The sequence below is a fragment of the Xenopus tropicalis genome, chromosome 10 (genome assembly GCF_000004195.4).
Source record: "Xenopus tropicalis strain Nigerian chromosome 10, UCB_Xtro_10.0, whole genome shotgun sequence".
NCBI lineage: Eukaryota > Metazoa > Chordata > Amphibia > Anura > Pipidae > Xenopus > Xenopus tropicalis.
The window spans coordinates 19,583,762-19,597,558 of record NC_030686.2 but is presented as its reverse complement, the minus strand read 5'-3'; the positions used below and the strand labels follow the sequence as shown (position 1 = coordinate 19,597,558).

The 13,797-nt window shown below is 39.6% G+C and overlaps 1 protein-coding gene across 2 annotated transcripts in view; it reads left to right on the top strand.

Moving 5' to 3' along the window:
* The window catches only part of brca1 (breast cancer 1), a 70,560-nt gene that overhangs the window by 17,262 nt on the left and 39,501 nt on the right, over positions 1-13,797 (top strand). For both annotated transcript variants that reach the window (XM_012952508.3, NM_001114491.1), the window contains 3 exon segments: positions 550-598; positions 2,012-2,088; positions 5,309-7,993. In XM_012952508.3, coding sequence (XP_012807962.2) covers positions 550-598; positions 2,012-2,088; positions 5,309-7,993 — 2,811 coding nt within the window.

Genomic DNA, 13,797 nt, shown 5'->3' with positions numbered 1-13,797 from the left:
CTCACATGCCAGCTGGGCTCAGGCATGGAAACCAAACCCAACATTTTTATTGCTGATGGGGGAAGTCCCACAAAGATTAACTGCATTATCCAATAGCTCAATTAGGTATTTGCTTGCATGCATCACTGCTAAGCTAGCAGTATATAGTGCCACCTGGGAAATGCTGCATTTATTGTTCACTAGTGAGAGTGTCTGCTGACATTCTTCGTTCTCCCAGCTGTAGGTAAAGATTTCACAGGGCACTTCTAGAAAAAATCACTGTGCCTCAGAGGTCCCCAAACCTTCTTTACCTTTCAAATGTAAAAAGAGGTGGGAAGCAACACAAGCATAAAAAAAGTTCCAGGGGTGCCATATATGAGATGTGATAGTTGGTAGCCCTTATGTATATTAGCCGCCTACAGGAGGTTCTGTTTGGTTGTATACCAGGTTTTTAAGCAACCAAATGTTTCCATTCTAGCCTTGGCTTTGTTCTTAATTATCATTAGCTGCATAATGTATCTGTTGTCATTTTTGGCAGATCCTTATTTGTTGTTTTGTTTGTTTTTATAGTGCCCGATTCTTCTGAATGTCATTTATTAAATAATGAAAGTGGCTCAGGGTAAGCAAAGAGTAAATTATTAATGACAAATGTTTTTTTCCAGCAAAGTCCAAAAGTATCACAAACCACAAGTTAAAAAAAATCACATTTTATTCAAAAATCATTATTAAAAACATACAAACCCCCCAAAATGCTGCCTTACGCGTTTCGTACCCTACTGGTACTTAGTCATAGGCAATTGTGATCCCATGGATTCTAAAGCACATATTTAAGCACAAAGTAACCCCAGCCATCATTAAAATCATTATTATTTAAAGAGAGACACCACTCTCTACCATCAAAAAGTTTTTACACATTCATTGACAGAGTTTTTCATGACTTTTAGAAAACTTTTGTATGTTTTTAATAATGATGATTACATAAAATGTGATTTTTTTTTTTAAACTTTTGTGTGAGGTTTGGGATATTTTTGGACTTTGCTGTTTGTCTTGCCCTTTTAATCTTGGGGCTGTGTCCCATTTGCTTTGGCTCATTTTGACTGGCCATTGATGATCCCTCTTTTTGATATAGTATAAAATGTTGTTTTCCGACAAAAATATGCAGTCTGTTATTGGGACATACCTTTTGAGTGTTTTTTATGGCTTAATATCTTTCAATATTTTCTGCAAGAATGTCAATTTTCCACTGGTAATCCATATGCCAACCCAAATTCAACATGTCCTCAATATAACTCATGCCTAACTTGTAGCCGACGGAACGTGAAATAAATCTAAAACTTTTTCCAGTTTGCTTTAGAAAGAGAAAAAAACCCTGGCCCCAGATAGTGTGACCCATTCCATGGGTCAATTTAGTAGTTTAGGGTGATGGCCCAAGGGGAGATTAGTCGTCTGCAAATTAATCTTGGCATAATCTTAGGCCATCACCCTAAAGTGTCAATTAGTTAACCATGTATTGTCTCACTTACTAGACAAAACTATGTAATGTCCCAGTACACAGTTGCTTCAGGAAGGGAATTTTACAAACGTACTGCCCTCACTGTAAAAACACTTTTTCTCTTTCCTTATTAATTCATTAATCCATACCCTTTACCAGCTAAATTGCTGTTTTTCAGTAATGTCCATGTTGGCCCTACTGATTGAGATTTCCTGCTGTAATCCACAATACATCAACATCATTTCTCATCAAGGATAAGGAAGAATAAGATTATGTTGAGGTGTTCAGTGGGAATCTAAGTCTTTCTCTGGTTCACCTCATTGCAATTCGATAGCGATAGGATACAAAACCACATGTGATTGGTATTAGAATTTAATGTGTTTTGGGGTTCTGTTAAGGTAAGAATATTAGTCTGTCCAGCTAATATTTCCCAGTAACTTAGATTTAATTTGTTTCTGTATCATGGCAACAAGCTGTTATCATGATACATTGCTAACATAATGGTAATCTGTCAGCAATATCTTTTGGTTTATTTGCAAGAAATGACCGCTCTCCACTCTGTGAGAAAGAAGACACGCTGAATCCAGATATGGAAGCAATGGTGGGATCAGACCAAGGTAAGACAGTTTAATTATAAGATTGGCTGACTCCTCTACTATAAAACTCTGTTGTTGGTATAGGCTGTACACTAACGTACATGCTATATACAGCGGTCATCTATTTGCAAAGAGGACTGAGATCTACTTTTTACAAGAACAAATTTCTTGATTGTCCCAAGACATTTTTCCTTGACTGGAATGATGTCACTGGATTCTTAAAGAACATGAAGCCCCAAACTTCTTACGGACATGGGAAGGATGGCTACCAAAGGGGTTAGGGACTATGCAACTTTCTGGAAGCCTAGGTAACAGGTTGGCATGTTCAACCAATGAATACCAGCATTGGCGTTGCTGATGGGTTATTGGCTTAGAGCTTACAGTCTGAGAAGTATGTTTTGGCAAGCTAAGAGAGATTGTCATGTCATGGCTGTGGAGGGAATGTTGATGTAATTTAAATACTCTTGGCTAGGTTAAAACAAGGCTGAGGATATACAATACGGTGGCTATAACATGGTTATAGGTTGCCATTAATTCTTTGTGGTTTGGTTTAAAGAATTGATTAATAATTTTATCAAATGAGCTAATAAAGGGCTGTGGCCTTTCTCTACCTTGAATTAATTGGTCTTTGTCTTATTTTAATAGGTTAGTATTTAAGTGGGATTATTGGGTTTAACCTACCATTCCCATGCCACTTGCGCACCAAATCCCCTATTGCTGTGTAGGCGAGCGAGTAATAAAATCTTTTAGTGCTTTTGAAATCCTCAGTCCCCTAGTAACAATATGCATTAATGTGCAGCTAAACATTAAATCCATGTTACTGCTTGCCTTTTATTTAGTAGCTCTAGTGTCAAAGATTTATAAGCCCCTGCTGATTAAAGGGAGAGAAGATCCATTTGATGTTTGCTTATGTGTTTTGCATAAACACCATCTGAACTTCCAAAAGTTTGATTGAACCTTTGTTTTATAGCCAGTTCTACACCTTGCTTACTTTCTGTTTTGTATACATTTTACTGTATAAAGGGGATCATTGAAACCGACCATAAATAGTGTGGTAAAATCATCACCTGGTTGTAAATCATAATTTTGATTTAATTTTGGTAACGGCAATCTGTTGGGCTAGCTAGCAGCCTTTTGTGAACCAGTTCATGCAGATCTGTGTGGGTTTGGGAGTTCTTCCAGAGGAACATTACCCGTTATGCTATGAACCTTGGCCTTTATTAGCAGTGACAGCGGAAGTGACATATTTTTTCATTACTTTTCTTCTAGTGGTGAACAGAACTTTTTCTTAACATATTCATCGACTCGCATACTGGGCTATGTAAGCCTGATGTTGTAGAACAGTGCTGTCCAACTGGCGCCCACCCCCCTCTGTGTGGCCCCCCACCTGTATGGCTGTTTTCATGGCTTACCTTTGTGTAAATTTTAAATGGTATCAGTACTGAGATTAACTGGCCCCCTGCATGGTTGACACCTCACATTCAGGCTGTAAACCCCCTGTATTGTTTAAAAATGTAATCCCCTGTGTTGTTCACACCTTTCAATCCCTACATTGTTCACCCTCTGCAGTGTTCACACCTCAGGCTCAGACTGTAAGCACCCACATTGTTCACCTCCTCACACCTGTAGGAGCAGTAGTAACCCACAAATAAACCCTGCACACTATAAAAAGAACATATACTGAGATGGTACTGCAATTAAAAAGTTTTTTAATAAATAGTTATTGTGCAGACTGTAGGAGCAGTGCCAGCATTGTGTCACTGTATGCTGCCTGTGTGTTCCATACTCTGCCTGCCCTATGCTGCCTGTGTTTACCATACTCTGCCTGCCCTACCCTGCCTGTGTGTGCCATACTCTACCTGCCCTACCCTGCCTGTGTGTGCCATACTCTGTCTGCCCTACCCTGCCTGTGTATGTCATACTCTGCCTGTCCTATGCTGCCTGTGTGCGCCATACTCTGCCTGCCCTATGCTGCCTGTGTGTGCCATACTCTGCCTCCCCTGTGTGGTGTGGTTTAAAAAGGGGGAGTGGTCAAAAGTATCTTCCATTATCGGCCCTCCACTATGTAGGCCGGAAAAATTCCGGCCCTCGGTACCACAGAAGTTGGACAGCACTGGTGTAGAACACTAAGTGGCTAATTAAGGGGGCGGGCACAAGCGATAAGGTGGTTATTTAAGGATGGCTGTAATATGGCATGTTATCACTTGAAAAAAGGACTAGCTTCCGAAACATGTTGTGATATGCACCAATAAAAGGTGAATTGCAGACTTATTTACAGTACTGTTGTGTCCTGTGTTTTCTACATTTTTGTCTTGGAAGTAATTATCACACAGTGGATGGTGTGTGTTTGGAAACCAAAAGAGAAATAAGTTGCAACTTGGGTTTCACTTCACTATCAGTTTAACTTTTAAACCAACAGCATAAATGAAAGTGTGAGCAAAGGACCTTGATTCTCGTGCAACCAGACTGAGACACTGATAGAAACACTGATAGAAATGGGATCTTCTTTCCATAGAACACTGGAGACCATGCACTAAGTCCTCTGGTGTATGCCTATCAACAACCAGGGTACTCATTTACTACCTTTAATTTTGGGGTTGTCTCTGGCATAAAACATTTGGTTGCTGGTCTATAATATAGTTTTTCAGCTAGTGTTAGTTTGTGTTATAAGATAATTCCTCACTTATCTTCTTCTTTAAAAAAAATGTTGGGCTCTTTATTACTTGAAGCAAACCTCTTTAAAGCAGTATTTTTCCCTCAGAAACACTGGAATTTCTGAAACACTATTTTACTATGATACTTTACAGCCTTCTAAACTACTAGTTGTCTGCTTTGCTGTAGTAGGTGCAAAGTACAGGGCTCACCGTTTTAATGGATCCATAGAATGATTGTTTTTAGAAGGTGTAAATTACAGGGCTCCCTTTGTGTGCTGTACCTACAAATGCAAGTTACTTGAGTTTTGGACAATTGGGTGCCAGGGGTGATTGCATAGACCCCTGTTTTTTATTGTGTCAGAGTGGTGAAATTCAAATCCACATAGTACATATTATGTTATTATTTAAAGCCTTTGCATGTCCGCATGTAGGACCTACATGCTTAACAAGCAAACGGTTAAAAATCGTAACACTGCTTATATTGTCTGACTTTTCCATCTTGTCTTCCATGTTTTTAGTTTGTATGTAACTCTGGAGTTAAAATATCTTCTTTTAACAGCATCCATGCATTACATTTTCTTTTTTAGCTGAATGTGAATTTTCTGAAACCGCTGAAAGGACAGGAAGCAATTTACCGGGGTCTGATGGTCCTGGGTGCATTACTGAAACATCAGCAGAAACCAACGTCAACACCGCTGCTAATTCTAACATTTATGCAAGAGAAGCAGAGCAGTACCTTAATGAGCATCTTTGCAGGTTCAAGCAAGATATCGCAGACAGAGTGCATCAAAGAAATCAGCATTGTGGCAATGTTCCTTTTGTACCAAATCTGGAGACCAATTTTGATGAAGAGGAAACCATAGAAACTGACTTTGATAACCAGTATGATGACTCTAACCCTCAGAATATTGACCCTTTATGCAAAGTTGCTAAACTAATGAGACGGAGTACAGAAAGGGTCAATGAGTGGTTGCTAAAAACAAATGAGGAGTCAAGCACTTTGTTAGCAGAGGAAGATTCTTCCTTCAGTGTCTTCCCTTTGCAAAATAAAGAGCCCTCTGAGAAAGGGTCTTGTTCCTCAAATGACTTGATGCCTGTACTCCATAAACATGCAGAGCAGGGTACATCAGGCAGTGTTTTTGACAAACAAGCAGTCGGCGTTAAGGACAAAATATTCTGCAAAGTCTATAAGAGACAGCAAAAATCTTTGCCTCCTAATAATATAACCTGCGTTGTTGAGGTCCATCGTGATAGTTCTTTTGGGACTGGTACAGAAAATAAGACATTGAGAATGGATCAGTTAATGTGCAAAAGGAAAATTGCCCATGGTCTAAATCCTGAAAACCTAGCTATTACAAATGGAAGCATTAACATTTATCCCGATGACTGTATATCTGAGGCAGATGTAGAGCAAGATGCCCAATCAAAGGCTTGCTCTGAATTAGCTGATGCGGATCAGTCTGAGTTGGTTCATTGCACATATACAGTAGATGGAAACACTCCAAAAAAACGCTGTGTAGAGTCTTTGGCAAATGCACTTGAAACCAGAGAAGAGCAAAAAAAATTGTCTTGTGAAAGAAGCCAAAAAAAAAAATGCTGTACATGGGCAGTCCAGTCTGTAGCTTCAGAACCTGAAACACGCTTACTGCAAAGTTCTTGTGGGCACTTGGATCTACTTTTAGTAAGTTCTCAAAGTATTGATGATCCCAAAAATGTAATTAACCAGGTAAGGAGGAGCAGAAGGCTTCAGATGTTGCCAGGACTGTTGGAAAAAGCAATTTCTAATGCAGGTTTTGAGCCTAAAATTAAGAATGCGAATCAACAGCAGAATGGTATTCAGAGTTCAAAATTTAAGGTGAAGGAAAAAAATCCAATGTCTGATACAGTTCCCTCTCAAATGAAAAAGAAAGACATGTTTTGTCTGCCTTTTACTTCAGATGATACTGACACCTCAATGAATGACGGATCAGAGGAAGGGGTTCCCATGAGAAAAGGCAGTACCCGGAATCATGATAAAGTCCATTGTAATGATGGAGATTGTGACACCTTGCTCTGTGTTACAGAGAGTGATGTCCAACCAAATGACAAGGAAACCGAAGAATCTGAACTGGAAACCCAACAAATTGTTAAAATGTTTAAAACTTCTAAGCGGACATCCTTCATATTAGACTCCAGGGCAGCAGAAGCTGTAGCAGAAGTCACTCTATCCTCAGATATCCTACAGGTCAAAGCTTCCTATGATGTTGAATACAGGGATGTGTCCTCATTAGGTTCAGCAAAAGAACAAAGCAGTGCATTGACGAACGAAAGTAGTCCTAGTAGTGAGCCTAAAAAAAGCAGCTCATTACCCTGGCACAAGAAAAGGAAGCAACAAGCTAAATCAAAACATGGCAAAATGTGCAGAAGTAGGAGAGAGAACAGTAAACCAACAGATAATCGTGCCAAAAGCCCCATAATAAATATGAGTCATTCTTCAAATACTATTGGCCAGCCAGCTGATTTAAACAGCCCCATCCACGGGGGCACTGGTAGCATATATAAACAAGTAATCAACCATTGTCCTACAAGGCCCAACATTGATGGAGAATATATAAACGCATCCGCTAATGGTAGCCAAAGTTCAGTGACAGATAAATCCCCAGCACATTTTAATATCAATACCAACTTCATTTGTGATGTCAATTCTGCCACTCCTGATGGATTGTTGCACTCCATGGATAACGCTGAAGGAAACTCAAGCCTTGGTGATACAACTGTTCATGATGAAGGCAAAAATGCAGCACATCCTGAGAGTTTTCTCCCCTCGTCTGTCCATAGATCAGTTGGGTTAACTGGGGAAAAAAAATGCATACCAAAGGTGCAATCATCAGAGGAAGGGTCAAGTGGTGATGACTTGCTTGGTTCTCAGGGTCTGTTTTGTCAAAAGTCAAAGTGCGTATCCTCTGGTGCCACAGATCAGAAAAATTCTAAGAATCCAGGCAATGCTCAGCGGAGGAACTTGCCAGATTTCAGTGGCAGCAGCAATAGTGGCAAATACAATTCACGGGAAATGTTATGCAAGGCTGTTTTCCCTTCTCTGAGCCAAGAATCTCAGTGTTCGGTGAGCTTGTTCTCCTCTCTGTCAAATATGTCTCAGCAGTCTGCAAACGAAGACCACAAGCTCCAGGGTGGTGGTCTAGGCAGTCCAAGTAGAACTGAAGAGACAACCATCAGTAGTGATGAAGAGACACTGACTGCTGCCCCTCAGGACCACAATCAGAATCCTGACATAGGTATATTTTATTTTGTATATTAAAAATACATGTTCACAATGTGACGTTCTGAAAGAATTTGTAATTGGTCTTCATTTTTTTTGTTTTTTAAATTATTTAGCTTATTGTTTAGCAGTTCTTCAGTTTGGAATTTTAGCAGCTGTCTGGTTCCTAGGGTCCAACTCACCCTAGCAACCAAGCACTGCTGTGAATGAGAGTCTAGAAATTGAATAGGAGAGGCCTGTATAGAAACATAGTGAATCAAAAGTAACAATAATATTGAACCCTCACAGAGCAATATTTGGGTTACTTAGCCTTGTTTGAAAGCTGAAAAATGACAGAAAAAGAAGGTGAATAACTTTAAGAACTGTTACAAATAAAAAATGAAGACTAATTAAAAAGTTTCTAAGAACTGACCATTATATAAGATACTGAATGTAAGCTTTAAGGAGAACTACCCCTTTTAATTACCTATTAATAGATCAGTGTCTAACTACAGGTATAGGATCCCTTATCCGGAAACCCATTATCCAGAAGGTTCCAAATTATGGATAGGCTATCTCTCATAGATTCCATTATAAGCAAATAATTTTAATTTTTAAAAATAATTTCCTTTTTCTCTGTAATTATAAAACAGTACCTCATACTTGATCCCAACTAAGATATAATTAATCCTTATTGGCGGCAAAACAATCCTAATGGGTTTATTCAATATTTAAATGATTTTAATAGACTTAAGTTATGGAGATCCAAATTATAGAACGATCCCTTATCCGGAAAACCCCAGGTCCCGAGCATTCTGAATAACAGGCCCTATACTGTACTAAAATCACCAATAATTAGCACTTCAGTTGCTTTTGCTGCCTTTTATATTTTCTGTATACAGTGTAGTTAAAATGTATACTTGCTGACACTATTGGTAATTCCTTGACTCTTTACTGTGCTGTCTGACCCTGTGTAATTGTATAATGGTTCCAGCACAGCGGTAAAGGTGTAGCCTCATATCCTCTACCTAACAGGTTGTAACTTATTAAAAGGGAGCAGTGCCTAATTAATATGTCAGTACTCTGCATGTTGGTATGGAGGCAGTTGATTTGTGTTCTTCTTTTTGCCATTCATGATGAGGTAGAAATTTGTTTGTTGGGGGGGGGGGAGGTTTGGTGGCCATCAAGCAAAAAAAAGCCTGTATTTAATAACTAGGTGCTACATTTGTTGAAAACCAATTTATTGGCAAAGTGCATAAAGAAGCAGGGAAGCTGCTAGTAAATATGCAAATAGGTCATAGTTAGAAGCCTGTCTGAGACAGTTACAACCAGTGATGCCTTTGGAGCTCAGTGGTAGAGCAAGGGACCTATAAAGAATAGCAATATCCAGAGGGCACTGGTTCAAGCCTGGCTCAGTCGGTGGTTCCCTTCCCTTTTAGGAGTTTATAGGTATGGGACCTATATATATATATTCTATTCTATATCCAGAATGCTCAGTACCTGGGGTTTTCTGGATAAGGCATCATGTTGTAATTTCGATCTCCATACCCAGGGCAAACCTTAGTCCAATTGCACCGATTATGCCCAATTGGACCCTGCTACAACGGACCCCCCCCCAACACAGTAGGAGCCAATAGTTTTACTTGTTTCCTTTTACTTCTACTTGCTTAATTGTGCATACTGAAGGCACGCAGAAAAAATCTGACAGAAGAATTTAAAGCCGTCCGCTGAACCACCGATGCTGCACTGAAGCTAAGCCATAAATGACACACACAACTTCAGTAGAAACAACACAACAAACTATATTTACAGGAGAGGCTGCCAAATAGATTGCAGTGTTTAATTTAAAGACAGACTTTATGAATGTGGGGCAGAGAGAAGAAAAGGGAATGTGTCGGAATAAAAAGAAGGGAACAGGAGAAGAGAGGGAGGCACATGAATAAAAAGGATTTATACATTTTCTCTCCTCAGTATTGCAGAACGGTAGCTTTGCTTCACTTGGTTATGCTGTAAAATTGCTAGCTTATTGGCTGTGCAGTTGCCTGGGAAATTCTAAACAGCAAGTACCTGCTTGATCTCACAGCAAAACTGAAAGAAGTGTTCAGCAACACTGATTGAGGAATAATCATAATTTCAAGTTGGCAAACCACCCGTGCTGCTCTCTGCTTGCCTTTTTAAATACTGCTCTGTTGGGGGGAAAATAGGAGCTTGGCAGAAGAAGCAACATGAGAAAGTGGGGGAATAAAAAGCTTTTGGATGACTCGTGAAGGAGGCAGGAAAAAAATGGAAAAGGTTGTTTAGAGAGGAGAAAAAAAAAGAAAGGAGGTATAAAATAAAGGTAAGGAAGGAAAAGAAAATAGACTAGCAGAAAAGAAAACGCGTTAAGGAGGGAGACAAAAAATAATAGCAGAAAGGGAAATAAAAGGCAAATATTGGGATGGGATGAAAAGTAAAAAGAACAGTTCTTTTCAAGTGCAGTGAAAAACAGAAGGAAAGAGCAAAACTAGAAGAAAAGACCGAAGATAAATTGAGTGCAGTAGAGGCCATAAATAACAGAAGATGAGCTCAATACATATATACAGTATTTATATAACTGATTTATTTGTGGGCCTAGCAGTGTTCCAATTACTGGTGTAGCTCTGGAGAGCTAATATAACTGCAAAAATATTCTCTAACCTGCACAAGAAATATATTTCCAACCTTATGAATGCATTCACTTGTATCCGTAACCTCCTACAAGCTAGACCTGTGCTTCAGGCCTCCAGCTTAAGCAATATTACATGTTGGTAGGGAGAGTTGGGTGTTTGGGTGCCAGTGTCTACTGCTTATATATTGTGCTGTTGAAGGCCACTGCCACTCACTGTAAGCTATGTGCTTTGGGTTCTGGTACCCACTCTCATTAAATGTATATAGTATTCATGGGTGCCAGTACCCACAGTCCCTCACTGTATATAATGTGCTTGTGATGTTAGCCCTCACTGCCTCTTGCTGTGTATGTGCACTGATCGGCAGTATCTACTGCCTCTCTCTCTCTCTTTCTCTGTATATTATGCTTTAGATTTGTGTGTCCCCTGCTTTCACTATATAATGTGCTCAGGGTGGCACCCCCACTGCCCTATTGTATAATCTGTACCAGTACCCCCTGCCTCTCACTGAGCTCAGTGTATAATGTACATAGGATTCCAATACTGCCTTTTCAGTATATAATGTGCTTGAGGTTCCAGTGTCCTCTCCTCACTGCATAAGTCTTATATAGAAACCACCCAACTCTGGGTTCTAGCTGGATTTTCTAAACGTGTCCCTGAATTTTCTGTTTAAGTAGAGAGTATAAACATGAAAATCTGCCACACACAGTGCTGTAAAAATTTTTTGGCTACGTGTGTTTTACTAAAACATATGCCAGACGTCCCAATTTTATTTACTACAGAAAATGTATATTGAGCATATGAACTACAGAGGAGCCAGTAGAATCACTAAATAAAATAGATAATGGGAAATTTCACCCCAGATTTAGAGTATAATAACTAAGGAAAAAAGATAATCTGCATATTAATGGGAGGGGCAGAGGCTGGCTTCTATATGAAAGGGGCTTATTTACTGCGAAGAGAGTCAGAGAAGGGAGGGATTATAGGTAGGTTTGCCGTACCCCTACAAATTTACTAGCAATTTTGCTGGTTAGGCAGATACCATCTGGGTGGCAACCCTATGTGGGGGATATTTAACCAGTGATCTGGAAGAGAGTGCTGTGAGCTATGCAAAATTTAAGCAGGGGCAGGTGACCCGCTAGCCCATATTTGTGAACACGCATGGAGGTGGGGGGTCTTGTACCTAGAAGGTACAGTTTTTGCCTTTTTACAGGACAGTACTTTTGCCTCTGTTGCCCGAGCATAATGTAAACCACCAATATTTAAGATTTTAATGAATAGGGTGATGAGGTGATACAGATACATTCCAGGGGTGCCTGGTACCTAGGAGGGGTATACTTGTGTCTGTCCACAGGACAGACCCGTTACCTCCATGGCACAGGCATGATTTAAGCCACCCAAATTTTTAAGATTGTTTTGAATTTTTGTAGCCAGTCATGATGAGGTGATAAAAGTACTGTACAGGGAGACCTGGTGCTTAGGAGGGAATGTTCTGGCTATGAACAGGACAGTCCCTGTGCCTCCATGGCCTGGGCATAATGTACTAGGCCTCCCATATTTAAGATTATACTTACCAAGGGGGTATGTTTTTTTTGCAATTTTTACATATAAATACAACTAATGCCTATTATTCATATGTTTGTTTGGCTGTGAAAACAGGCAATACCAGGTAGATTGCCTTTGGAGCATGGGATACAAAGGACTCCTCCACACACCAGATGGGTTTTGGGGTGTAGTGCAATTACAACTTAGGCAGTATGCAAAGTAATATAAAGACGATTCTTTGCAGTGAAACAGAAATTAAATTGTTTATTGTCCAAGAAAATTAGTTCATAGGGTTATGGCTCACTCACACAGAGGAGATAGCAGTTAGAAAGAAAGGATTTCCACCGGTTTATCCCACCTCTACAGAGTCTGGACAGGGTAAAGACAGACAAACAGCACGGGCACCACTTTGGAGAGTAGTTTGGATAACTATCTCAGGTCCTCAGAATGTATAACTTAGTTAAGGATCACAAACAGCCGACAATGGATCAGGGAAAGGAACTAACCTGATTCTTGCAATAAGGCAACAGTGCCTGTAGGGAAGAGTACATCCAGCTAACCTCTCCTGGTTGGAGCCAGAAACGGCTCTTTCTATATGATCTCACTGTCTCACTTTCCTAGAAACTGCTCTATGTTCTACTATTCTAGCTATTCCTTATTCACGGGGGTCCCAGTTCCCCGACTTCACTAGAGCTAAATGCAGACTCTAGGGTAGATGGTTTTACTGGTGTCCTGTTGATCCCAGGCTCAGTGGAACTTCCATCCGAGTCAGCAGATGCAGCCAAAGAGGATCATTCACCCCTTTTGGTTAACACTATATCAGAGTGCAAAGGGAGTGGTCTACCTATGAACCAATAAGGCACAGACTGCAAATGGCGACTTAGATACATGGGTCTTTGCCCAGTAACAGGATAAAGAAGGAAATGGTATGGTTTAAACCATAGGGGCATATTAACCCTATGGGTCCCTACATTAGTCTCTAAAGAACATAGATACGGTTATTTAGTTTCCTTATCTGATCAATTTAAATAGCAAAATAATCTAAAAAAACCTCCTTAACAGCACCTGCATGTAACAGATATTGGGATCAGTATTTGGTAGTTAATTCAGCTTTTTCTACCCTACAATTGTACCTGTTTTGCACAAAATTGAAAAAATATGTTTTAAATTTTTGAATTATTTGATTTAATGGAGTCTTTGAGAAGCTTTCTGGATAATGGGTTTCTGGATGAGAGATCCTATGCCACAGTATAATTATTGGACCTAAATCAATATATTTTTTTTGAAAGGTGTTTTTTATTAAATGTCATACAAAACAACAGCATACAATATCACATCTTACAACGTAAAAATCTTTCTTTTCCAGGTCAAACTATACAGTTATAGTAAACTATCTCTAAGGTTTAGTAGAGGTGTTAAAGAAATGGGCATAACAATATAGAGTATGAATCTGGCAGCAGTTCCAGCATATTGGGTCCGTTAACCAACTGAATTAGGTATTCAGGATGTGGCAAAAAAGGTGGGAAGACAACGGGAGTCATGAAATGTATATGGGTGTGGAATGCCTCAGTTTCCCTCTAAGTCACACCAAGCACCCCAGACTCTATCAAATTTATCAGGTGTGCCCCTAGTCTCATATGTAAGTTTATAC